Source organism: Triturus cristatus, chromosome 3_1 (assembly GCF_964204655.1).
Source record: "Triturus cristatus chromosome 3_1, aTriCri1.1, whole genome shotgun sequence".
Classification (NCBI taxonomy): domain Eukaryota; kingdom Metazoa; phylum Chordata; class Amphibia; order Caudata; family Salamandridae; genus Triturus; species Triturus cristatus.
In genome coordinates, this window is record NC_140583.1 from 842426744 (window position 1) to 842453524 (window position 26781).

A 26781-nucleotide genomic window follows, 5' to 3' on the forward strand; every position below is an offset into this window, starting at 1 on the left:
CCATGTCAATACAGCTATAACTGCCTTTGATATTGCTAATAAAACATCTAGTAACATGGGGTTGATCCTTTTAGATGCTGAAAAAGCATTTTATCGAGTGGTATGGGACGCATTATGGCTGATATTGCGCAAGAATGGTTTACCTGACCGATTTATGAACTGGATTAAGGCACTATATATCCGCCCGCAGGCAAAATTAGCATATGCTGATTTGCATTCTAATACATTTTTAATACAGCGTGGTACAAGGCAGGGTTGCCCACTATCCCCATTACTTTTTGTGCTCTTATCGAGCCCTTTATTCAAACTCTAAATCAAAATAGAGATATTATCCCTTTCAGTAATGGCATGTATCAACTTAAGGCGGTAGCATAAGCGGATGATATCGCGGTCTTTTCATCAGACCCATCAACAACGGTCAGTATTATCCAGGAAGAAGCTGCAACTTTTGGGCATTTTTTGGGTTATGAACGTAATATAAGTAAAACCCAAATAATACATAATCTGGAACCTGCAACATCTATTATTGGTGCTTGTAATGTAGATGCATATCTAGGTGTTAGAATTACTAAAAATGTAGATCAGATTTGGAAATTCAATTATGAAACATTGCTGCAGACAGTCATTTAACAACTTAAGAACTGGAATAAGCTGCCAATAACTATTATTGGTCTAATTAATATAATTAAAATGATAATATTGCCAAAATGTTTATATATGTTTCGGGCTATCACTATACGGGTCCCTAACTATTTCTTTCATAAGTTAGAGGGTGCAATTAGCAGTTTTATTTGGGGATATAAGCAGGCTCGGCGATAGATAAAACTTCTTAAATTTCCCTATAAATATGGGGGCTTGCAACTTCATGATTAGTTGTACTATTGCAGTACAAAAGGGGGTGGTGATGGACGGAGCATCAGAACCAATCAAACACTCACACCCAGTCAACAGATCTGGGTTTGATCCATCACCGTTCTTTAGCCCACTCTGCCACCCCAGTTCAGACATGGCCATATGCAAATCAGTCTGACCCTGTGCCTCATGGGAACAGTCCAGCCCGAACTGCCAAGCCATGTCTTCCCTGGACTGGAAACAAGCTTCCTAGGACCGGTGATGGATCAAACCCAGATCTGTTGACTGGGTGTGAGTGTTTGATTGGTTCTGATGCTCCGTCCATCACCACCCCCTTTTGTACTGCTTTGTTCGCCATAAGTTGGCAGAGTCCCTTGCTCACTTTGCCACTGGATTCAAGCAAGCCTGGCTGAAGACGGCTGAAATGCCAGAAACCGGTCCTAGGAAGCTTGTTTCCGGTCCAGGGAAGGCATGGCTTGGCAGTTCGGGCTGGACTGTTCCCATGAGGCACAGGGTCAGACTGATTTGCATATGGCCATGTCTGAACTGGGGTGGCAGAGTGGGCTAAAGAACGGTGATGGATCAAACCCAGATCTGTTGACTGGGTGTGAGTGTTTGATTGGTTCTGATGCTCCGTCCATCACCACCCCCTTTTGTACTGCTTAGTTGTACTATTGGGCAGCATTTACAGGGCGTATACAAGGTTTATTAACTGATCGAATTCCATACTATGGGCTTATTTTGGCTTTAGGTATAGATCATAGTATGTTTTTGTATAGGATTAATGATCCTAACTATTATAAAAGAGTCTGATTCAAGACCATAAGGGACATTGATTGTATTTGGAATGAAATCCTTGGTTATTTTTCACTTGCTTTTGAGGATCTTACTATACATGAACATTATAAATTATGGAGTAATCCTCTCTACCGAATATATTTCATGATCCAGTTGCTTGTAACTGGGCTAGATACGGCATTGATAGACTGGGACAGTTATATGATCACTCTGGTTTTTCTACTTATGTTTCGTTGCAACAAACGTTTGGCCTTCCATGCCAATCATTTTTCAAATATTTACAATTTAGAGACTACTTTTTTAAACGAAAATTAATGCATTGCCACATTCTCATGTAGTTCTCACATGTTTTTTAAATTCTGCCCATAGAACTAGCATTAGCACAATGTATACACATTTATGTGATGCTAGAAGTGCTGATCTTCTGAATTAGCAACAAAATGGAGTCAAACTCTGAACATGGACGTAGATGCACTTGAAATCACACTAGCTTTAGATAAATTAGATAACTCTGTACATTCTGTTAACTTAAAGCTGCAACAGTTTCGTACTATTTGTAGGCGCTACTATACTCCAGATAAAATAACAAAATGGCAGCAATCGGTACCAGCGTGTGGTCGCGAAAGCACGGATAGTACAAGGTGTCCTAAATGTGATCAAAAAGCTGCTGATATCTTACACATGTTTTATCTATGTCCTAAGCTAGTAGACTTCTGGGTAAAAGTTATACAATATATTGGTCAATGTTTGAATCTTGATTTAACTTTTTCCATTAAAGAGATTATGTTGGTGGTCAAGAAATGTGACCATCCCAATATTGGTTGCTTCATATCCATTTTATTAGTAACGGCCCAGCTATGTATTGCAAGAGAGTGGATTAGCCCTAACTCCTTCACTATATGATTGGCTGATCCTTGTAAAAGATATCTACGAGAAAGAACGTGCACTTGCTAATACTCGTTCGACTCGCTCAATGCTTATATTTAGTCGTATCTGGAACTATTTTGAACATTAGCATGTTTGTTACTAAATTAATAGTGGATGTTTTTTTCCTCTTTTTCTCCAAGTTCTTATTTGTGTAAGCATCTTAGAATCCACTCGAAATGTGGCTGATTCTCTTTAAAGCCCCGTATGGTTTATTTTGCTCATGCATATCTAATGTACTTAAATTATGTTCTTTTGTCAAAAATTGTTTGTACACCTTGTCAAAAATAAAATGTAAATAAAAACAAATGAAAAAAACGAGTTGAAGGTGATTCGCTTGGCATTGAAAGCCTTTCTTCCATTCATCAAAGGAAGGCTTGCTTAGTTGTTCTCGGATAACACCACCGCCATGTGATAACTGCACCAAACAGGGCGTGGTCGGCTCGTGGACCCTGTGGCTAGCGATTGTGTGCCTGTGGATGTGGCTGGAACATCAGGATATTTTCCTGGACATACAACAGCTGGTGGCATCTCTTAAACTCCAGGGCAAACAAACTCAGCCGTCTATGCTTGCGGATCACAAATAACTTCTATATCTGGAGGTGGTGCAAGGACTCTTCCGAGACTGGGGAGAACCTTGGTTAAATCTATTTGCCACAGCTGCTGCGAATGAACAATCTCAGCACTTCTGCGTGCTGGAGTTTCCAAAGCAGTTCTCACTCACTCGTTCAGTCTCTAGTGTGACTCTGGAATCCTGTACACCTTTCTGCCCATACCACTCATTCCCAAAGTTCTCATGATGATCAGGACCGACCAAGCACAAGTCATTCTAGTGGCTTTGGATTGGGCATTATGGTATCCAGAACTTTTGAGCATCTGTCCTCTGGTCAGGTTGCCCCTTTGAGAGAATCTCCTGGTGCAACAGGGCAGGATCCTGCACACCCTCCACTATGCAATGGAGATTGAGCACATTTCTTTTTTTCCATTTTTAATATATATTGGGATTACACTGTCTTTAGTGCAGCACATTTTTTTACATTTTCCGTAAGATACATCGTAATCTAATTGTATTCTGTGTCTGTAGTGCATCTTCAAGCATACTTTAGCTCTACGACTGGGGACTTTAGTCATGTCCGCCTTTTAGTTGCTAATCCTAACCCCATATGGAATCAAAACAATCAAACCTTAAACCCAATTTATCCCAGTATTCCTAACCTCAATTATCTGTAAGCTCTGCAGGAGTCTGTCTCCGTGGATCAGAGCAAGCTAGGCAGGAGAGGCACCTCGTTCAGGTGGAGCAGCTTCAAAACTACTTCGTGTGTAACTCAGGGGCCCTACTCAACACTTTCGCTTGGGATTTCAAGAGAACAGTTGCGCCCCACCAGCTAGAAGGGTCACAAAGTTCTGAGAGACTGATCTGCGACAATTGAGGGTTTTTGATCTACCTCCCAAAGCTTGTGATGTCATCTTGGCAGCCAGGCCTCCTTCCACTACACCAGTCTACGCCTGCCTTTGGGATAAGTTTGTGACTTGGTGTACCTTACGTCATGTGGATGCCCTTTCTGCACCTCTTGCTGTGGTTTTGTTGATTGTTCATTCCTTAACCCGGCATGGCCTTTCTCTGGTCACCGTTAAAGGTTACTTGTCTGACATCTCTGCTTTCATGCCGCACTACTAGATTAACCCTCCCTATTTAAGTCACCTGTTGTGACTTGGTTTTTTAAAGGTTTGCAACATTTGAGGTTGAGATAGTTGAGTGTCACGGTGTAAAGATAGTGTCATATGCTGATGACACTCAACTGATTATTACCTTGGCACAGGATGAAAGTGAAACTGCTTCCAACTTCAAAGCATGTCTGGTCGACCTGGCAAAATAGATGGATTCCAGCTGCCTCAGACTAAATGCAGGTACAACCGAGGTCCTTGTGGTAGCAAGCAACTGTCTATATGGACCTCTACATGGTGGCCATCTGAATTGGGTCCTGTGCCTGCTCCTAATTCGAAGATAAAAACCCTTGGAATTTGATTCGACTCCTTGCTGACCCTTCATTATCAGATTTTTACTATTGCCGGTACTTGCTTTGGCATCCTGAAGATGCTTTGCAAAATCTTGGCGCTCCTGCCGGACTCAACACTGAAAGCAGTCATCCGGGCGCTTCTAGTGTCGCACTTGCATTATTGCAATGTACTCTACCTTTATATGTCCAAGGGCAGGACAAATATGTTGCAGAAGGTTCAGAACATCGCGGCTTGGATACTTCTGAATATTCCAAGACACTCCTCTATTGTTTCTGCCATTGCCAAAGCTCACTGGCTTCCTATTTAGGACAGAGTAGCTGTTTAAAGTGCTATGCTTCTGTCACAGAATATTAAATCGGAAGGGTCCTCGATATCTTTTCCCCTTGGTTAAACTTTACCTGCCAAATTGATGCCTCAGATCCTTAGGAACTGTCAGGCTAATGATACCCAAAACTCAGTTCATCTGGGTGGTGGCTCTTTCAGCTTCCTGGCGTCTAAGTTGTGGAACCTCCTCCCTGTGGACCTTAGAATGCAACCCTCTGAATTCTTGTTTTGCAAAAAACGAAAGATCTGTTTTTTCAGGCAATCTGTGGCAAAATAACTGCTTGGCTGATTTACTGATGCTTCAAGGAGAAACTTAGCGAGTGGACACTCCGAATTTGGACCAGGTGCTTTACAAGCTTCTAACATTATAATGGCATTTGTTCCTGCCTACTACTTTTGTGATGCCCCAATGAGACCTCAATTTGATCCTTACTTTTCTTATGTGTTCTGCATTTGAGCCCTTCATAGCTGTCCTCTGTGACCCTTGACTTTGAAAACTGCGTTCCTGGTGGCATTACATCGGTAAGGAGGGTGAGTAAACTTCAGGTTGTGTTGGTCCAGCCTCCATACGCAAACTTCTTCCCTGACAAACCGGTCCTTCGAATACGTGCCTCTTTCCTTCCGAAGGTGGTCACCCCTTTTCACATTGGCCAGAGTATTACTCTGCCTGTCTTCTGCACTCCACATCATCCATCCAAGGAAGAGGGGAGACTTTGTACCCTGAGAACTCTGCCATTCTATATTGATCACACCAAAAATCATCCGGTGGAGGATCAGCTCTTCATTGGGTTCACCAGAGCGAATAACGGTAAGGCTGAAGCAAACCATCTGCAGATAGATAGTAATCTGCTTTGGAGCTTCCAGATCCAAAGCCTCTTACCTGCCCTTAAGCCATATACACCACTCCTTCCTTCTCCCACAGCCCTGAAAATCATCATGCCCTGATCCCTAAAACCCAGCTCCTAGCCCATAAAACTACCTCGCCCCTAGCCTTGGGCTGGCCTCCACAAACCTACTGCTGATACCAATTCCACAGTGAGCCCTAAGCCCCCTTGTGTGGCGCTAGTCTGCTAACACTGTCCCCAGCCGTGAGCCTTAAAACCCAGTTCTTAGTCCTGAAAACTACCCCAGCCCTGACCAGAACACGCACACCTGCCCTGAGCCCTAAAACTCTGCACCCAGGAGGAGGTGTGTGGCGCAGCAGCCAGAGTGGCTGACTCCAAAGCGCATGTCTCCCTGTTCCACCCCCTGCCTCTGCTCAGCACCCTGTGGCTCTGGGCAGTAGCTCACTGAATCTCCCCGACGGCCCCAGCGCCTTGAGACCCATAGGGGTGAGTAGTACGCGCTTTACAAATACCTGATTTAGATTTAGCCCTGGAAACTGCTCACCAAGCAGCGTCCCAATCCCTTTGATGTCTCGGTGACTTTTACTTCAAACACCTCTCACCTCCACCCATTCGCTCCAAAGGCGGTTCAGCGCAAGTCTAGAGCTCTGACTACCTTTACAATGCGTATGCCTTTACTGCCTTTACAACGAATATTGTTGTAAAGGCATGCGTGGTAGGAATAATCGTTATAAAGGCTATGCATGGCAAAGATAGTCATGTGGTAACAGCCGTGTTGTAATGGCGGTTTCCTATCTCTTTCACAGATGCTCCTTTTCATTGGAGCCACTCTGGACATTGTGCATCTTGGTGCCTTTGCCCCAGAATAGAGAGTCCAGGACAGTTCGGCTATGGTCCAGATATAACAGCCTCTGTCCTGGATTTCAGTGAGGGTGCTGCAGAGGCTCCTTGGATTGATGGTCTCCTGTATCCTGCTTGTCAAGCATACCAGCTGGCTTATGCAGGCTGTGCGTGCAGTGGGATATGAAGTCCCAGCGGGCACAGCACCATGGGGATCTCTCAGAGTTAATCCAGAATTCAGAGGAGACTCAAAGACCCTCAGTGGTGGCTTTTGGACTTCCCTCTCAACCTCCTTTGCCTTCTCCACATTGATTTGACAGTTGTGACCGATGCATCACTTCTGGGATGTGGTAGCCACTTGGGAGAGGTGGAGATCAGATGCATCTGGTATCTGGCAGAGGTCCGGCTCCACATCAGCCTATTGGAGGTGGGAGCCATCTGTTGGGCGTTGAAATCCTTCCTGCCATCCGGAGGCTGGTTCAGGTGTTCAGACACCATGTGGAACTTTGAGCCGAAAGGTCGCTCTGGATGTGGCTGGAACGCAAAGATATTTTCCTTGTGGTGCAGCACCTGATGGGTTCTTTGAATACCAGAGAAGACCTGCTCGACCATCATTGCCTTTTGGATCACAAATGACTGCTACATCCAAAGGTGGCACAATGTCTTTCCTGCGAATGGGAAGAACCTTAACTCGATCTACAGCTCATAACTGAAAATGTGCAAGCTCAGTACTTCAGCATGTCAGTTTCCAAAGTGGCTCTCTCCATAAGACGCATTGCACTTGGAGTGGAATTCTGAACACCTGTACACCGTACCTCCAATATCTCTCCTGCTGTGGGTTCTGAGGAACATCAGAACCTCCGGGGCCCAAGTCATCCTAGTGGCTCTACATTGGGGACAGAGATAATGATATTCAGATCGCCTGGGCTTGAGCGTCTGTGCTCTAATCATGCTGCTTCTCAGTGAGGACCTCTTGTTGCAGCTGGAGAGCAGGGTCCCACACCCCAACGTGCACACGTCCCACCGCCATGCTTGGGGATTGAGCAGCAGCATTTGATTGCCTTCGGCCTTCCTCCTGAGGTCGTAGATGGCATTCTGCAAGCCAGGCATCCCTGAAAGTCTGTATATGCTTGTCTTTGGCACATGTTTGTGGCCTGGTGTGCTACAAAGGAGGTAGACCCACTACATGCCGAGCTGTCTGAAGTTTTGTTTTTCTCCCTAGCCAAGAAAGGCTTTGCTTTGGGCACTGTTAAGGGGTAACTCTTGGCTATTTGGGGTTTTTAGGTCGAGCCTGTAGCAGCGCGCATGCGCTGCTTTGGCGCGACTTCTTGTAAGGGGCTTCAGAAAGCTCACCACACGCTCGTGCGTGTGTTTTTGTTTTTCATAGGCTATTGGGCTTTGCGTGCGTCTTTCTAAGAAAGACAGCACGCAATTGGGCAAAGGCGGGTGCATGTCCCGCCTTTGCTCCGCCCACGGCCTATTGCTTGCGGTTGCCCGCACGGGCCACATCTGTTTTCCATTATCGTGCACAGATGCGTGCACGATAATGCAAAACAGATGTCTCGCTGTGGCGCACACTCGCACCACTCGTTTAGCAGAGCAAGGCAGGCTGCCTCTGGAGTATACAGCATGCCTCTGGAGTATACAGCATATGTAATATAGTGATTTACACAGTGCGGAGCACACTGTAAAGCAAAAGTATGTTCTGCAGAGATTTTTAATACGGGCAGAAATTCATGCTTTCAGCAAAATATCTATTTAGACAGGACTTGCACTCCTCAGCAGACCTGCAATAGAGTACATGGACAGGGCTACTTGTATGTCTCGGTTGCATGGTAATTGACCGACAATACTAGAATGTGTCTGCCAGCCTGCAATGCAGTGGCATCTCATCTCTGGTAGTACGGCATGCTGACTGGCACAGTACTAGCAGGTCTGTCGGAGTAGAGTATGTTTACTAGAGCGGTACTACACGACTCTTCGGTTTGCCATTTGGATAATAGAGGTTGCACAATCAGGCTTATGCAGTACGGAAGCCGATTATAACCACATTTCTTCATCATGGCAGTGTTTATTCCTGTAGAGTGCTAACCTGTAGCACAATTACAAATGCTTTATTGTATTTTTAGTCTTAACAATTATTAGAGCGCCACATATACTCTAGACTAGTCTCTTGGCACTCTACACAGAGAATCAAGCATATTACTGCTTGAGTACCGAACTAGTAAGTAAATAACGAGATTTAGAGATTCTTTTAGGAACTTAAGCTACTTTTTCTCAGAAAACAGTATGGACAGGAGGATGTTATTACAAGTTGAGGAATCAAGCACATCTCTGCAGCCTGCAAGGCACTTTTCAGCACAGTACTTTCATGTTGTTGCAGTACATGTTAAATGTACTGGTACGTTATTAACAGTGCTGCTGTGCAATAATGGCGTGTGTCAGCATCCGTGCGCTCTGGCACGTGGCTGCAGTGCTACTGTGCAGGGCTATAGCTGGACCAACGCAAGGTATGCTCTTGAGTTCGCATCTTTGTTTCCTATGTGGCAGCATCTCCACACAAGGGTAAGATGCTCCTTTGGACCACAGACTCTGACGGACCATAGTCTGCAGCATCAAACTGCATTAGTATTGAAATCATTCCAAGCTGGCCCTACTAGATTCCTCTGATAAGCTCCAAACAGAGTAAAATATACACTAGGAGCAGCAGAACTCCACTGGTCACTCTACAAACAGCTTCTGATCAGGGTAGGTGGGGTCAGGCTTCAGGGGGCAACAGCAACTCCGACCCCAGGTTTGCCTCTCACCTGCTGCTCACCCATCCCCAAACAAGACTTCCTGCACCTGCAGAGTGCACGTGTCTTCTAGGACTATTGAAAAGCAGCAGAGACATGGAACTCGCGCACAGGGGCTTTCACTCTTCAGTCACATTCCACAGCGAATGGGGTACTGGGTGATGCTTGTGAGCACATTTAAAGCCCGCTTCAACAGAGTAAACAAGCATTGGCATAGCCAAATAGGTCTCCAATTTGGGACCTTATAAGTGTTTAGCCATGCAACAGTTTATTTTCCTGCACAAAGGCTGCATAACTAAATACTTATAAGGTCCCAAAAGTGAGACCTATTGGCTATGCCAATGCTTGTTTAGGTTTGCTGGCCCAGCCCTCTTTGTTCAAGTCTCCAGTTGGAATGAAGTTTCCTAAAGGGTTGCAACCTTTGTTTCCACCTCCACAGTTTATCATTCCCCAGAGGGGCTTGAATTTAGTTTTGACTTTACTCGTATGTTCTTTTTTTGAACCTTTGCACTGTTGCCCTCTCTGTTTACTCGCAGTAAGACAGCCTTACTGGTTGCTGTGACATCAGCGGGGATTGAGAGTTAACCCTCTTTCCCTCCCCCCCCTACACTTCTTTCTACCAAGACCAGCTGTTTCTATGGACTTGCACCTCATTTTGTCAAACATTTTGACTACTTTCCACATTGGACAGTGTCATCCTTCTGACGTTCTTTGCTCTGCCCCACCCATCTAAGCAGGAGCAGGGGCTACTTTGGCTGGATCAAAAAGCTCTCAGCTTCTACATTGATCGTACCAGTGAATACCAATGGGGACAATCAGCTCTTCATCAGATTTACTGGCGCTAAGGAAGGCACAGCAGAAAAGGGCCATCTTGCACTGGATTGTAGTCTGCATTAAGATCTGCTGAGCTTTGGCCAAAGAGCAGCCTCCTGAAGGCTTCAGGACTCATTCTACTAGAGTCAAAGCTGCTACTAAAGCTTTAAAACATTTGCAAGTAGGCTACAAGGGCGTCTCTCCATACCTTCACAAAGCACTATTGTCTAGGCTGTGAGGTCCTACAAGATGGCCATTTTGCCGGCTCCGTCCTGCAGGACATTTTATGGTAAGCCAATTCGCAGACCAACCACCCTGGAGGGTATTGCTTGAGGATCTATTTTAAGGTGAAGGATCTGTGATTAGAGGTCTCCGAAAAACAAGTTACTGACACTTGGTAACCCCCTTTTCTGGTAGACTATTTAACTGCAGATTCCTCACCGACCATCCCATCTTTTCCATTCTATGAACTGCCCTCCTTCACCTAAAAAGATTGCACTTTTTGTCTTTTTTACTCCTTGTCTGTGGGCGCGGATTAGTTCAGAAAGTAACTGATTTCCGTGTGCAAAGGTGATGCCTCAATAGATCAGAGCACATCAGTCACTATATCCTTGTGCGCAAGGGTATTGCTTAAACATTTTACGGATGCCGGAGGGAATAGTCTAAGCTGAGGAATCCACAGTTATATAGTCTCTACTAAAAAAGGTGCTGCCAAAAGTTAGTAACTTCTTCTTTTTCCGTAAGTGGAAGAACATTTCAGAGATAACTGAGCTCTTCACCATTTTGAAGGGCATTGGAACCTGCAGTGACACCAGTTCCAAGGAGGTGTTAATTTTTTTTAATGCTATATCCCAAGAATCTGCATGCACTGTAATAGTGGTTACCTATCCTGGGATTTTGATGTTCTTAAAGGCTGAAATTTTTTCTGCCTGCGTGTGATTTCTCCCTGCACTTTGCAATAACTATAATGAGCTCAAGCGAGACCTCGATAAAACAACCTTTTCTTACCCTTTCATAAGGTAAAACGTGCGCTTCTGATACGTAGATTCCACACGTTGTGAATGCCGCCAGACAAACCAGAGATTTTTCTCCGCAATTCCCTTGCGCACTGGTAAGAGGAGTTCTGTGGCTCTGTATCAACATTTATTCCTTTCTGTCTGCACCTTCCTTCATGTATGTGGTGCTCGCTCCCTCAATTTGCATCACATGACAGAAAAACTTTACAGTGAGCAAGGGCGTATCTCATAGAGTTCAAACCCTGTAAATATTTGCACAAAGAGATGTAAGTGACGGACCTAAAATAAGGTTGTCTCTGGTGTCTTGGCTCCTCTCATGACTGATGGGACAAATGTCCCTAGATGAACCCGAAGGCCATCCAAGATTGTGAGGCCAACCTCTGTCACTGAGCTCCGTAGTAAAGCTTGGAAGGCCAAGATCTTGTCGAAGTTGGGGATACAGATGCATTCTTTGCCCCAAGGCTGCTTCGGATAAAGATCTTCATTCCACTCCCCTTAGTGAAGTTACAAAAGAAGAAACACGAGAAGTGGAAGCAAAGCTCTTCTTCCCACCACTCATCAGGAAACTTCTTGTGGACATCAGGGCACCATACAATTTTGCTCTTACCGCATAACCAATTTCTGCATTGGTCACGATCCAGCCCAAGTTAAGTTTCCTTCAGCGACACTGCAGGAAGTACAGCTATTCAGTAATGCTGTGCACTTTTGGTTCTCTTCTGGATCCCATTGGCATCTCTTTGGGCCCCATAGATCTGAGGAGGCCTCCAGTTGGGCTACAGCCAGCAGATCAGTCTCAACACAGACTGTGCCTTCTGCTCCCGCTCCAGCGTTTGTCCTGATTTCAAAACCGAACCCTACCCTGACTTCTACCCCGGCCACAACTATCCACTCCAGTCCTTTGTGCAGACTCAGACAGCGACTTTGCAGCAGGGCAAACTCGTAGTCCTATCTGACTTGGAAGCAAGTCAGTCACAACTGTAATTGAGGCTGCGCCTACCTAGAGCTGTCGCACAGCATTCAGATTCAGACACTGCCTCTACTGCATAGATTTTCAGAACCTGAGCCACATGGCCATGGAGATGATGAATCACCCTTATCTGAGGATAAGAATCTATTTCAGACCCACAGATTCCTCACCTTAGCATATTCCCCATGGATCAACTGGAAAATCTTGAGTAGCACCTCTGCACGCTGGACACTGGGCAGGTCTGCGCCTACCCTCTGGAGTGGAGAGTCCAGGAAATTCGGGCTATGATTACAATACCTATTCCCCGGATTTTGGTGAGACCGATTCGGATGCTGCTGGGTCTGTTGGCATCCTGTTGATGCACACCCAATGGCTCATGTGAGCTCTGCAGTGGGACCTGATGTCCCAGTGGGTGCATCAAATCTGGTCCAGACTTCCAAGGAGACTGTAAAAGATCTGCTGTCATGGCTGGCGACCCACAATTGGGCCCGCGGCAGAGCTCTCTTCCCCATCAAGAGTGGCCAGTGGTTACTGATGCCTCACTTCTGGGTTGGGTCAGCCATCTGGGAGAGGTAGAGATTAGTGGACTCTGGTCAATCTCCCAGAGTTGACAGCCATCCGCTTGGCAGTGAAAGCCGCCTTCTCATCCATTAAGGGAAGGATGGTGCAGATGTTCACGGACAACACCACCGCCATGTTGTATTGCATCAAACGGTGAAGGGTGTGGTTGTAGACTCTGTGCCAAGAAGCTCTGAGCCTCTGGACTTGACTGGAGCGCTAGGACGTCTTCCTGGTCGATCAGCACCTGGTTGGATCTCTGAATGCCAGGGCTAAATCGATCATAAATGCCTTGATGACCGCTAATGGCAATTCCACCCTGAGGTGCCGCAAGATCTCTTCTGAAAATGGGGACAACCTTGACTCTATCTGTTAGCCACCACTGAGAATGCGCAATTTCAGCAGTTCTGAGTATTCCAAAGTGGCTCTCTGTCAGACGCGTTCTTGTAGGTTTGAACTCCTGTTCGCCTTTCTGCTGATACCACTCATGCTTTGAGTTGCCAAGAAGATCAGGGCCAAAGTCATCGTAATTGTTCCGGATTGGACACTGAAACTGTGGTATCCCACATTTTTTATCTCCCTCCAGAGGTCTGTCGTCATTCTGGCAGTTCGGCTTCCCTCAAACTGCATATGCCTGCCTTTGGGATAGATTTGGTGCTCGAAGCTCCCCACTTCTGCACTCTCTCAGTGGTGCTGCTGTTTGTGTTGTTAGCCTGGTACCTTGGGCACTGTTAAGGATTTTCTTTCTGCTACTACAACTTTTCTGCGCTTGCAGGATCAACTCTCCAACTTCAAGTCACCAGTTGTGATGCGTCTTCTCAAACGTCTGCAGCATTTCTCGCTCTCCTCCCCCCCCCCCCCCCCTTTGTTTTGAGCCAATGGATCTCAATTTAGTTTTAACATACTTAATGTGTTCTCCATTTGAGCACTTGCACAGCTGCCCTCCAAGGCTGCTGGCAATGAAGGCAGTTTTCTTATTGGCCAGGAGGGTCAGTGAACTTCAAGCTGTCGGTTCACCTTCCATGCATAAGCTTTTACCCGTACAAACTGATTTTTCAGACATTTGTTTCCTTTCTGCCAAACATGGTCACTCCCTTTTATGTCGCTCAGAACGTCATGCCAAACTTTTTCACTTTACCTCATCCTTCCAAGGAGGAGAAGAGACTCCACCCTCCTAGATCGAAAGTTATCTTTCTGCGTTGATCACACTAAAGCGCAACGGGTGGTTGATCAGCTCTTCATTAGGTTCACTGGAGTGAAAAAGGGCAATGCTGTACAGAAAAAGCCCATCTCTCGTTGGATTATACTCTGGATCAAGATCTGCTACACATTAGCTTAAAAGCAGCCTCCTGGGGACTTCTGGCTCCACTGCACCATAACCAAGCACGCTCCTATAGCGTTAGTGAACTGGGTATCAGTCCTGGGTATCTGCCAAGCTGACACTTGGCAGCACTCCAGTCAGGACCGTCGGCATTTCACCCATTCGAACCTCCAAGACATTTTGGATTTAATTAGTTCACAGAGCCACTGCCAGGGAATTCTCAGGTTAGGAATCTGTGATTTAGAAGTTTCTATCAGAAGTTGTTACTTGCCTTCGGTAATGCATTTTCTGGTACAGACTCCTTACCCCCCGCCCCCAGTCCTCCGCATGCTGCAAGCTGGGCTCTTCACCTAAAATTCCTCTTTTTCACGTCCAAGAATCGTATATTTTGACCTTTCTTCCCAGTAAAGCATAAACCAGGATTATAGTTTCTCTCGCGCCATACATTTGCCGTTATTCACCCATATCCTAAACCTTTCCATGTCTTAACCATGTGTCCTCAATCTTTTCTATTCCCCTCATGATTATATCAAGACTATATTCCAGCTTCTCTCCTACATATTATTCTTACTGCTATTTAGGATACACATCTATGCCCTTTGTTGTACATGTTCACATGATTAAATCTCACAAGACATGCTTTTCCACTACACCTATCGTTGTTCATGACTAGTCACAATGAATATGTTTCCGCCTAGAATAAATGAAGTATTATTGATCCTTCTGCAAAACAGTGGACAGTTAAAAACCTCTAGAGGTCTGATTTACATTTGAGTTTTACCAATTGTAATTTTGGATATTTTTGTAGCTTTCCTTATTCACTTTGTGAACCTTCAGTGGCTTGCTTTCAATACTTGTGTATTTGGTATTTGGATAGCTCAAGCATACAGCCAGTGAATGATAGAGGTAACTGGTCAGTGGATTGTTAATGCATTATGATGTAGTTCTTTGACTAGTAAACTGACAATAGGCTTTTTGTTTTTTGTGTAAATAAAAGGTTAAAGCCGAGAGGTCTTGTATTAATATGCTCATGCCTGTAAACAAATGCATTCACTAATGCTCTCTGCATATTTTGTTTGCACAAATCCCAATTAGCACATTAAAATCACACTTATTGACTTAGCCACTGCCTTGGCAAATGGTCGCAGAAAGGGATTACTTTATTTGTAGATTGCATATGTTGAATAAATAACTGCTTGTTGCAAACAGTAGGATAGTTGAATCTATTTTTCAGATCTATGATAGTCCCTGATCCATTCCAGTTGAATTAATTCCTGAAAGGTGGAATGATATACCAAATATCCAATAGTGCTGCAAATAACACCAATGAAGCATTAGGTTGTTGGAGCAATTCAATAATAGCTGTATGGGGTAATTATGAAGTTGTAGGTCTATTTTCCTTGTACAAATAAGTACTTAAGTTTTTTTTTTTCTTTCATTTTAATGTTTCATTTTTGTATTGATAAAGGAAGTCTAAAACTTGACTAAGCTTCCAGTGAAGGAGATATTTTCCTGCAAGCTAATGTATACTTTTATGAATTTAATTTTAGCTTTCAGATGCGCATACTGTTATTTCTTGAACCCTGCAAGAAAAACTAGACCGCATGCTCCGAGACTCCAAGAGTTAAATTTTGAGAAAAGACCTCGCTCAGGATCACAATCTTCTGTTGGGTCTGCACCTTGTGAAGGGGCTGATTGTGGTGATAAAGAACCTGTTTGTGGCAAGTATACTACTAATTTCTTATTTTTTTATTTTCATTTGTGTATTACTACAATTGAACGTTAAACATGACAAACCAATACTGAATTTTGTGGAAACGTAGCTACATAGCTCATCGCAATCAAATATATTGGCCAGGTAAAACTGATTTAAGTGAATAAAAGTATTAGGTTTCAGAAAGTATACAGATAGATGTGTGCCTAGATAAAAGACTAAGACTTTCCTTCAATCACTTTAAAAGAAACAGTCTGTGACTTGCAGTCAGTGTCACTCTCCTAGGACACTAACCTGGTTAGCGCCTTATTCCAGTCTGAAACGTTGTGCATAACAAATTTTTTCCGTTCTGCAAAAAATGTTTCCCCCCCATCATAACTCGTTTCCAAAGCCTAACCTGATGGGTTTATATATACTAACCGATTTAATGGAGTCTAGTGAGTCAAACTGTGCTGGGAAAAGAATTACTTTTCCTATGAGGGTTCTTTATTTTTGAGTTGTCTAAAAAGCTGTTAGCGTGGTTTAATTACATTACTACAATATTACATTTGCTACTCTAGAACTACTGATGGATACTGCTAACTGCAGATTACTCACATTGGGAATATTTCCCAGGCCTCTGACCAGAAAATCCAAAGCAGTACTCTTGCATGTCAGTAGGTGGAGGCATGCAGCCCCACACCAACGTCGTTCTGCTCTGGAAGTGACAATCTGAGCCGCATATAAATGCCCTCCATGCACACTGACATCAGGTCCTTTCTTTCCACACCTTTAGGCACACATTCAGAGCTACTCTGCCTTTTAAGTAGTCTCCTCAGACCTTCCTCTGTTGCAGGGATTCTGCACATATACAGAACTAAGCGCAAGAAACCAGGACCTCTATGTACAGTGGTGTACCAACAGCCCCTTAGTGCCCGGAACCCCAATCCGACTAGCTATAGAGTCATTTGTTCTCCGTACTATAGCGAAGCTACCAATGATTAGATATCCTAGAACATGTAACTCAGACTGTCTTAGTAATCGCTGGAGCAAGAACACTCTTTCGCCAACTCACTCATACATGTCCACAACATAAGTAATCAGTGCCACAGTATAGTTTAAAATGTTTATTTTAACTAATTTGCTCTATAATGCAGTACACGAGCCATTGCTAGCAGCAAAATGCATAAACTCAATATAGTGAGCATTGTTACAATTCCATAAAATATGAACGGGGATATCATTTTATAAAGCTAGTGGAATAAAGGCCTAATTTGCATTGCCACCCTCCCTGTGCTAGGAACTAGTTTATAATAGTTTTAGGAGACCTCTGTGCTTTGTCAGGGGGACCCCATACCTCCAGGTTTAGATGCAAAGGTTTACATATCCGGACAAGCACAGCTCCTCTTCTGGAAAGGCTTTCTCCAAGTGCCTAACATGCCTGCAAAGCCATATTAAAAGCACTCGATTTTCAGTAGTACAGTTGTGGTAGTATTATGTCTAACATGCGTGGGGCTGACCAAAGCAAAGCAACAGAGCACATGGTTTTTCGACCTTGAATACGCTGTGCAGATAGAGCCCAAAGAGTACAGCAAGAAACGTGAAAGGTAGACTGTTCCCATGTGAGCGAGGACAAGCCGAGGATTCGCAAAAAGTCATGTAGAAACGTGTGCAAAAGCGGCAACATGGCAGCCAAGGTTATACTAACTTAAGCTAACTTAGTAATGTACGCGGTGGATCGCATATCCTCATTACACCCTCCCCTGGTAAGTCCATCGCATGTAGCCATAGGCCGAACACAAAGTTCAAGAAGCGCGAGCAGAGTTAAAGAGAGTCTATAGTTTATCCAATTTGGAGAGAGAAAAAAAAATGTTGGGGTTTGTAAACAGGTGCCAAAAAAATATATATATAGCATATATAAAAAATGGGCAAAGATGAGCGCCAGCCTTTTTAATTCATCAAAGTGTATGAGCAGTAAATTGCAAAGGCTTCCAATAGGAACTTATTGTCATCGGTATAAAAAAGATGCCCTCCGATTTAGGAAGCAGAACGAGCATTTGTGATCTTCATTGGTGGGTGCCTCTAGCACCATCGTAGGACAACTTGCGTGATATTCAATGTAGCTACGTTGTAGGAAATTCTGTGCCGCCGCACAGATATCTCATTGTGCCAACACTCCAAGTACAGCCGCACATGCCATAAAACCAACCCCGGCGCATTCTTGCTCATGTGCCACTGAGGGACTCTTCAACAGGTCGTAATCCGGGTCGGGAGATGACTCATTGGATAGGCAGAGATCCAGTGGCCATTCAAAGGAGCATTCCAAGCAGGAGAAGACTGGTTGCACGCAAGTGTAGTGCGCAAAGCGAAAAGACAGTCTATAAGCCATGCTGAGTGTTGCCAGTTGCAGCGTGCCCTAGCATTCAAGCATAGTCACAGAGCAGTTGTAGCCAATCTGGGCTGTTGAGGACCACAAGAGGTGCAGCCATAGCGTAGCAGGCAAATCAATAGAATGGCGCCAGCGGCTATGGTAACCAACAGAGGTAACCCACCAAAGACGCTGGAAAAATTGAATGAATAATGGCTGCTTTTCAGCCTATTTTGGTTTAATACCAGTCACAAGGCCAGAGGCCACAACAAAAATGTACCAGGCCATGTGTATCAGACGCATTGAATCAATTCACCAAAATGTTGTGGGAGGTTTGTATTAAGAAGGGCCTGGATTGCAGAATGGGTACTCGCTATCTGCAGGACGAAAGTCTCGCGCGCAGAAGTGAGCGCGACCTCATTCTGATATAATAGCGCTTTTATTCTGCTCAACTTATTGAAGTCTGTTTTCAAGGTTGGGATGCAAGGCCAAATTGAGGTATCAAGCGTCCCCTGTGGGGGTGGGAAAAGCACATTTTTACAGCAAACTACGTGCTGTGAAACTGTTACAATGTACGGTATGCCAGCCAGCAACCCGCAACATTCCTCCTTCAAAAGAATATAGCTGCCGTTAGAGAGCAGTGTGAAAGTGGGTGTTATAGCTGGTACTGGAAAACCTTTCAAGACAGTCAGCCTTTGGTGTCTTCCCGCGGCCGGAGCAGTCTGCAGCCACTGCCAATCAGTGCCAAGAGGCAGGAAGCGGGTTACTGCAGCGTGCGTCCCGCAGTCAGCCTTTGGTGTTTTCCCGCTGCCGGAGCCGCCTGCAGCCTCTGCCAAAACCGGAAGCGGACTCTCACATTGCGAGACACGCGTGGGCGGGCCACGGACGGGCTCATCTGCGCCCATCCTAGACCAGACGAGGCCGGGCTGGCACACATCTCTTGGCCCGACGATCCTGAAGCCAAGCATACTGGTAAGGAGCTGTTTAACCCTGATCTGTTGCTTTGGAGTGCTACGGTAAAAATGGGGAAAAGAAAACTAGCTACAAATAAAGGGAAGCCCATCGGTAAAACAGTACCGATCACAAATTATCTGAAAAGTGCATCTATGACAAATAGGTTTGACCTCCTGAGAGGATGCAGTGAGGTGGCTTGACTGAATGGAAAAGTAGCACAAATGGATGACCGTTATTTGCTAAGTAGGTCTTTGAGCACCCCTATAGAAACAATCCGTGCAGATGTATCTTTATTGAATGATGGAAACCGTCCTCCCCCCCCCCCCCCCCTCCCCATGGTACTGAAGCAACACCAGCAGAACATAATCTTTTTTCTCCCCTTATTAGTACCGAGGCTGGGCCAGTAGAAGGCACGTTATCAGGTGGAGAAGTGGAGAAGTGTGGCTCACTGGTTAGAGGAGGCAGACCTGGAAGCAGAGGTCAGCCCGGGACCAGGGTTCAATTCCCGGCTCGGCTGGGTCTTGAGTCCATAAATGTCCATGGACTCGATAATTCTCGCTCCAGTGCATACTCGATTCATGGGTTCACACTCTGCGACTCTGGGCAATAGCTTGCTTAATCTCCACATGGGCCCCTCGCGGCGGGATGCCTGGCTTTCACCTTGTGGATTCCCTGCCGGGTTATCTCACAGGGGAATACCAGGACGGGTTCCCTAAGCAAGCGCTTAGAGACCGCTTGGTGATTTGCGCTATATAAAATTCCTGCACATTTACATTTACAGGTGCTTGTAGTGACCTCCTGTCTTTTAACAACTTTGACACTGACCCGGCTAGTTGCCTACTGGCCGGATCACTGCAAATTTTGTCATGGAATGTTGCAGGGGCTAAAAATAAACTGCTTGATACATCATGGCTTAATAGCATACAGAACCACAACCTGATCTTAGTGCAGGAAACATGGCTTGTAGAACCCTTTAATGTTAATGGTTTGAAAACCATTTTTACCAAAGCAACCCCGTCTAAGGCTGGAAGAGCGAGTGAAGGCTTGGCAGTGCTTATATCAGTGACTTCCCCACTGAACTTAAAGAGAACTTTGTATTAACTCACATCACTTCCAGTTCCTACTCTTTAGTGTTAAGGGAAAGCAAAGTATCGTACTGATTAATTATTATAACATCTTCAATAACACGAGATCAGGGATAACCACTACGCTGGAGGAAGAGCTGGATAGTTTTTTTTTTTTAGAGTTTGGGGAGCGAGTATATATTGATTTGGGGGTGATTTTAATATCGAACTATGCAAGTCTTTGACAACGGACCAATGCGGCCACAAAGATGATTTAGATGACCATATTACCCACTTTCCACATAACCCCTACGGTGAAATAATTCATGTCATGTATAAATATAACCTCGTAGTTACGAAGTTGGGTGTCCATGATGGTGTTTATGGCGAATATACTAATGAGGGGGTTAGATCAATACATGAAGATCACTTTCGGACATCAAGAAATAGTAGGCCTTTTGTGAATGAATGCATTATTTTGCATAATCAATCAATGAAAACATTTATAGAACGCGCTACTCAGCTGTGAGGGTCTCAAGGGGGGGGGGGGGGGGGTGCTGCTACTGCTCGAAAAGCCAGGTCTTGAGGAGTTTCCTGAAGGTGAGATGGTCCTGGGTTGTTCGTAGGTGTGCGGGGAGGGAGTTCTATGTTTTGGCTGCCAGGTAGGAGAACGATCTTCCGGCGGTGGTTCTGCGAATCTGTGGAACGGGGCCGAGGCTGGCGGAGCGGAGCTGGCCGGTGGGATTGTAGAGCGAGAGGCGGTTGTTGAGGTGTTCGGGGCCTATGTCGTGGAGCGCTTTGTGTGCGTGGGTGAGGAGCCTGAATGTGATCCTCTTGTTGACGGGGAGCCAGTGCAGTTTTGTCAGGTGGGCGGATATGTGGCTGTGGCGAGGGATGTCGAGGATGAGTCGTGCGGAGCGATTCTGTATGCGTTGTAGTCGTTTCTGAAGTTTGGCGGTGGTTCCTGCGTACAGGGCGTTTCCGTAGTCCAGTCGGCTGGTGACGAGGGCCTGGGTGACCGTCTTTCTGGTTTCGGTGGGGATCCACCGGAAGATCTTTCGGAGCATGCGCAGGGTGTTGAAACATGATGACGAGACGGCGTTGACTTGTTTGGTCATCGTGAGGGAGGAGTCCAGGATGAATCCCAGGTTGCGTGCGTGGTCCGAGGGTGTCGGTGCGGAGCCCAGTGCTGAGGGCCACCAGGAGTCGTCCCAGGCGGCTGGGGATTGTCTGAGGATGAGGACCTCCGTCTTGTCTGAGTTCAGCTTCAGGCGGCCGAGCTATATCCATTCTGCGACGTCTTTCATTCCTTCCTGTGGGTTGGTTTTGGCGGTGGCTGGGTCTTTGGTGAGGGAGAGTATCAGCTGGGTGTCATCGGCGTAGGCGATGATGTTGATGTTGTGTTTGCGTGCGATGGCGGCGAGGGGGCTCATGTAGATATTGAAGAGGGTAGGGCTGAGCGATGGGCCTTTGGGTACGCCGCAGATGATCTTGGTGGCTTCGGAGCGGAATGTAGGGAGGCGGACTCTCTGGCTTCTGTCAGTCTGCTTAGTGATCACCACCCCCTCTTGTTAATGTTAAATTCCAGTCTATATCAAACCGAAAAGGTACGTGTCTCTGCAGCCGATATTGGAACACAAATTAAAAAATAGGAATAATAAAAATGAGATTATGGTCCACACTGGTTTAACCAACAATGCTCCAAATTGAATCGAGACCTGAAGGAAGCTTTAAAAGTTAAACCTAGAAATGGGGCAATAATTAGAAGCCTTCGGAACAAAACCCTAAATGCAAGAAAAATTGAAATTAGAGAGATTGCATGGGACAATCTGGTCCAAGCAGCTGAGACAAAGAACTTCACCTTATTCTGGAAAACTTTAGATCAACCCTTGTTTAAGGATAACCCATCGGCCAGGGTGACACAGTAGTCACGCCTGAAGATTGGCTAACCCATTTTGAAAATATTTTTAACCCCACTAAAAAACCCACCAAAATAGACTATCGTAACATCATTCATTTAAAAATTAGTTAAATTGAAACTATCGCTGTAGAGATTAGAATTGCTCTACAAAATAGTGCAAGTGGGAAGGCCGCTGGCCCGGATGGGGTCCCGATAGATATTTTTAAGTATAATGCTGATTTCTGGTCCCCCATTTTAGCTAATCTTTTTAATGCAATTGGTGATGTTGTGCTGCCCGTAACTTGGATCGAAAGTGTGATTGTCCCTATTTTTAAAAAAGGCAACAGAGCTAGTGCAAAATGCTACTGCCAGATTTCCCTTCTGGACTCCACACTTAAACTTATGGGCAGAATTCTGCTAGCAATATTAGAAGGCTGGGTTAAAGATAAAAACATCCTAACTGAAGCCCAGTATGGTTTCAGAAGGGGAATCCGTATGGTCAAGCAATGCGTTAATCTAGAATTGCTTATAGGGAAATATACTCTTGCTAAAGCAAGTCTACTCCACCTCTGCTTTGTCGACCACTCTAGCGCGTTTGACTTAGTAAACCACACCATGTTATGGCAAACACTGGTAGGGAGGGGTGTCCCACACAATATTATTAGCCTTCGGACACAAATATATGTTCATTTAACATCAAAGATACGATATGGCCAGAATGGGGAATGACCATGCACTTTAGAAAACACGAGGGATCAGACAAGGTTGTCCTTGCTCCCCTTTTATTTTCACTGTACATCAATGGAACCGATTTATTTTTATTTTATTTTTATTGCAGAGTTTGAAAGCTGATGTCCGTATGATTGGGAAACTTGTAACCCCAGTTCTACTATATGCTGACGATGCAGTCCTGATTTCCAGGACTGCCAATGGCCTTCAACTCCTGATAGATAATTTTACAAATTTTATGACCAAGATCTATCAATAAACTTGTGTAAGACTTAAGTTATAACGTGTGGTGAAAAGTAAAGCCAAGAGTAGAACCCACCACGTTCATGGAGTACCAATTGAAAGGACATCAACATTTTCTTATCTGGGGTTACTTTTTAAGTGCAAAGGTACTTGGAACGCACATATTAACTCATGTAAATTGAAATTAAGGACAAATTAGGCCATTTTTATATTTTCCCACAAAATAGGCAACAAGCCAGTGCGAGATCTTAAAATTATATGGGAGCAAATGTATAACAGGGGTATGCTATGGTGGAGCACTATGGGGTATGGCAGACACTTCCCCACTACAAATATTGGAAAATACATTTTTAAGAAGTGTTATCAGTGCCTAACTCCACGTCTACTTACATTGTCCACAGGGAAACAGATGTACCATACCTTAGTGATCTGATTAGCATGTCTGCCCTAACACTATGGTACCGAATCTGGACAAAGGATGAAACTCACTTTACTAAGGAAATAATACGGGATTGCCTTACACTCGAACATTCAAAGAAAATTCCATGGTTAAAATATATTCATAGCCTTCTCACTGAGTGCGATGTGGCAACTGATCTTAGGGACCCAGCAAGTATTTATCTATGTTAAGGAAGAGCTAAAAAGTAAACTTTTTAATCCAGGGAAAAAATGAGGGACGCTGCGACGTGTACAAAATCATGCGTTAGATTGTACTGTGAAGAACCTTTATTACTGGGTACCCAGCCAAATCTTGCTTTTATAGAAATGCTCAACATAGATTTTATTTAACAAGATTAAGGCGGAGTACGCCGCACATTCAGATAGCATTCCCAAAGATGGGGATAGGGAGTGCAAATCTCTCTAAGTGCCCGTGTGATGGTAAATCTCCCCAAAGCACTCTGCACTTTGTATTGTTCTGCAATTTTTATAGGGTTATCAGGAAATCAATTTTACTTCCACTTTTTATCTCAAACGGCATGTATTCCTATAAAACAGCCTTTAATTTTATTTGTAATTTAGAACATGTTTCAATATGTAATGCAGTTATTGTCTTCACCCAACTGGCCATCAAGCGAAGGAAGGAACTTTCATTGTTGGAATCATTGAACTACGAAACTGAATAGGATGTATATCTTCTGAAAATTCGGGTCTTTTTTAACAAGATATATTTATTGAATGCATCTTAACTTTTTTTGTGTTATGTAAAATTGATTGATTAACATGGTGTGTATATATATCAATGTTGAAAATTTGTTTTAAATCTATTATGGTGAAATTGTTCGAAGGAGAATGTATACTGGGGAATTAGACTACGGTAAGACCTGTGACTAATTGTTTTTCTTTTGTAGAATGCTTTTATGGATATATTCCTATATACCAAATAAAACTTGTTTTGACTATTGTCATGCAAGATTCGGGGTGGTAACACCGCAAGCCCCGTGTAACAATGTTTTAACAGACAAGTGTCCGACCTAATGTAGAGTCACAAGATTCCCCTGTAAGATATACTTCTTTGTCATCTCGCAAACATCTCTACGTGAAAGGCAAGGATCACACTTCATGCAGGAAAGCACTGCCTAGGGTAGGGGTTCATAACGACCTATTGGGTAATGCTTCATGCAGGAGCTAAATTTAAAAAAAGAAAACGGTAAAGATATAACCCCGTGGATGAGCCAGACAGCATAGTCCGTTTCTACCACAGAAGGGTAAAGGGTCATTCTTCTCAATATGTAACAGTGTACGTTGGATCTTTCATGGACATAAACTGTTTCAGTCAAATTAGAAGGCTGAAATAAAGCAGTTGCATTCAAATAATCCCATGGCACTTTTCCCATTTTCAGTGTTTGTAAAGTCCATGCAAACTGCATTACTGAACGTAATTGATGTCGGCCATGATACAATGCAGACTCCTCATCCTGCACAATATCGATAACAGATTTAACAATATTATCTAATGTGTAAATGCGGGAAGACGGTGTTAATTCCACAGCAAGTACCTTTTCTAGATTTGCTTGGTCTAACTCCCTTAAGCATGATGGAGCTTCAATTTGAGAAAGCTTCCATATTTCATTATAGGCTGCGTAAACCAACCTTTTTGTTCTTGGACCTGCAGGGCCCTTGATAAAGTCAGCCAAATCAACATTATTGGATAACTATGCCATATGTTTTACAGAGGATAGGGATGAATGTTGTAACCAAGTTTGACACAATTTTCCCACAGAATACATGGTATCTGAAAGAAACACGTTCGTTAGATTCCTCACCTTAGAATATCCCCAGGCGTCAGACTGGATCCGGAAGATTTTTCGTCAGCAATACCCCTTGCGCGTCGCTAGGCGTCGTCTGCGGCTCCGCGTCCGTCGTCGGCGTCGTGCGCCGGAATGTCGTCGTCGGAGTACTTGGACGCCGCCCTCGCGCGCTGACGTCAGTTCTTCTTTTTTCCGCGCCAGTAAGCGCAGATCCAGGAGAGCTACCCCTTTTAGTCTTTTTTGACTTAAGTTTTTTGATCCTTTTTGATCTTGTCTCGACTCCGGTGCCGGTAGGATGCCTGGTTTCAAAGCCTGTGCTGACTGCAACCGCTTGATGTCGGTTACGGATCATCACCGCCGGTGCCTTTACTGTTTGGGCCTCGACCACGACGCGGAGTCGTGTTCGGACTGCAAGGCCCTGACCTCGAAGGCTAGGCGGGAGCGGTCCCGTAAGCTCCTCGAGATTCGCCACTCGGCTACGTGCCACTCTCGATCCCGGTCCAGGAGGAGGTCCAAGGATCAGTCGCAGAGCCGCAGCCGACGTCCTCATCGCTCGTCTGGCTCCAAGTCGAAGCACTCCAAGAGGCGACACCGCTCATCGGACTCCCCTCGCCGGTCGCGCGACTCGGCCGAGGGTCAGGGTGGTTCCACCCCCGCGGCTCCAGCGGAGCCGCAGGCGCCGCGCAAGTCCCCATACCCGCCGGTCCCTGGGACTGACGCGGCGCCGGCGGAAGTCAGTGCCTTCCTTGCGGCCATGAGGAGCCTGGCTCCGCCGTCGACGCCCGCTGGCGCGCCTTCGGGCCCCGCGGACCCGACTGGGCAACCTTGCATGCCGGCGGCTCCGGCCCCGGCGCAGTCGCCTGCTTCGGCCCCGACGCCGCAGGTTCCCGAGGGACTCGTCCCAGAGTCCCCGCCGATGCCGGTCGACCTCGTCACGCCTCCTCCGCCGGCGTCGACACCGGTTCCACCCCCGACGCCGGTTCCGCTCGGCGTCGAGCCCCAGTTCAGCCCCGCTCCGGATCCGGCGCCGTTACGGCGTCGTTGGAGACAAATTCTGTCTATCATCCGGCTCCGCTCCTTCCTCCTGTTTACCAGGAATCGGATGACGGGGGCGACTGGGAGGGGTCCGAGGACCCTATGGCCGTTCAGGCTCAGCTGTCACAGGACTGGGCAGATGAACTGGGGGGGGGCAGTGGTCTGGATACCTCTCCAGACACTGGATTCATCCGACTGTGGCTTCGGAGGAGGGTGCTGCTTTCTCTGTGGTGCTGCGCAAGGCGGCCGCAGCCCTTGGGCTCGAGCTGCCTGCCGTGGCTGTGAGGACTAACGTCCTCACTGAGGTGCTTCAGTCTGCAGCAAGCTCCACTGAGCCTCTGCTGCAATTCAATGAGGCCCTCATTGACGTTCTGCAGGGCACCTGGTCCAAGCCCTCCACAGTCCCTCCTGTGGACAGGAACGTCGCCAGGCGCCACCGCCCTGCTCCGGGCGACCCCAGTTTTCTGTCCCAAC

At 45.6% G+C, this 26781-nt stretch overlaps 1 protein-coding gene across 1 annotated transcript in view; it reads left to right on the plus strand.

Moving 5' to 3' along the window:
• LNPK (lunapark, ER junction formation factor) overlaps positions 1–26781 on the plus strand; it is a 527269-nt gene that overhangs the window by 432618 nt on the left and 67870 nt on the right. Inside the window, exon 12 of the mRNA XM_085645246.1 lies at positions 15623–15793. Within this exon, the coding sequence (XP_085501372.1) occupies positions 15623–15793 (171 nt within the window). The remainder of the gene's footprint in view (positions 1–15622; positions 15794–26781) is intronic.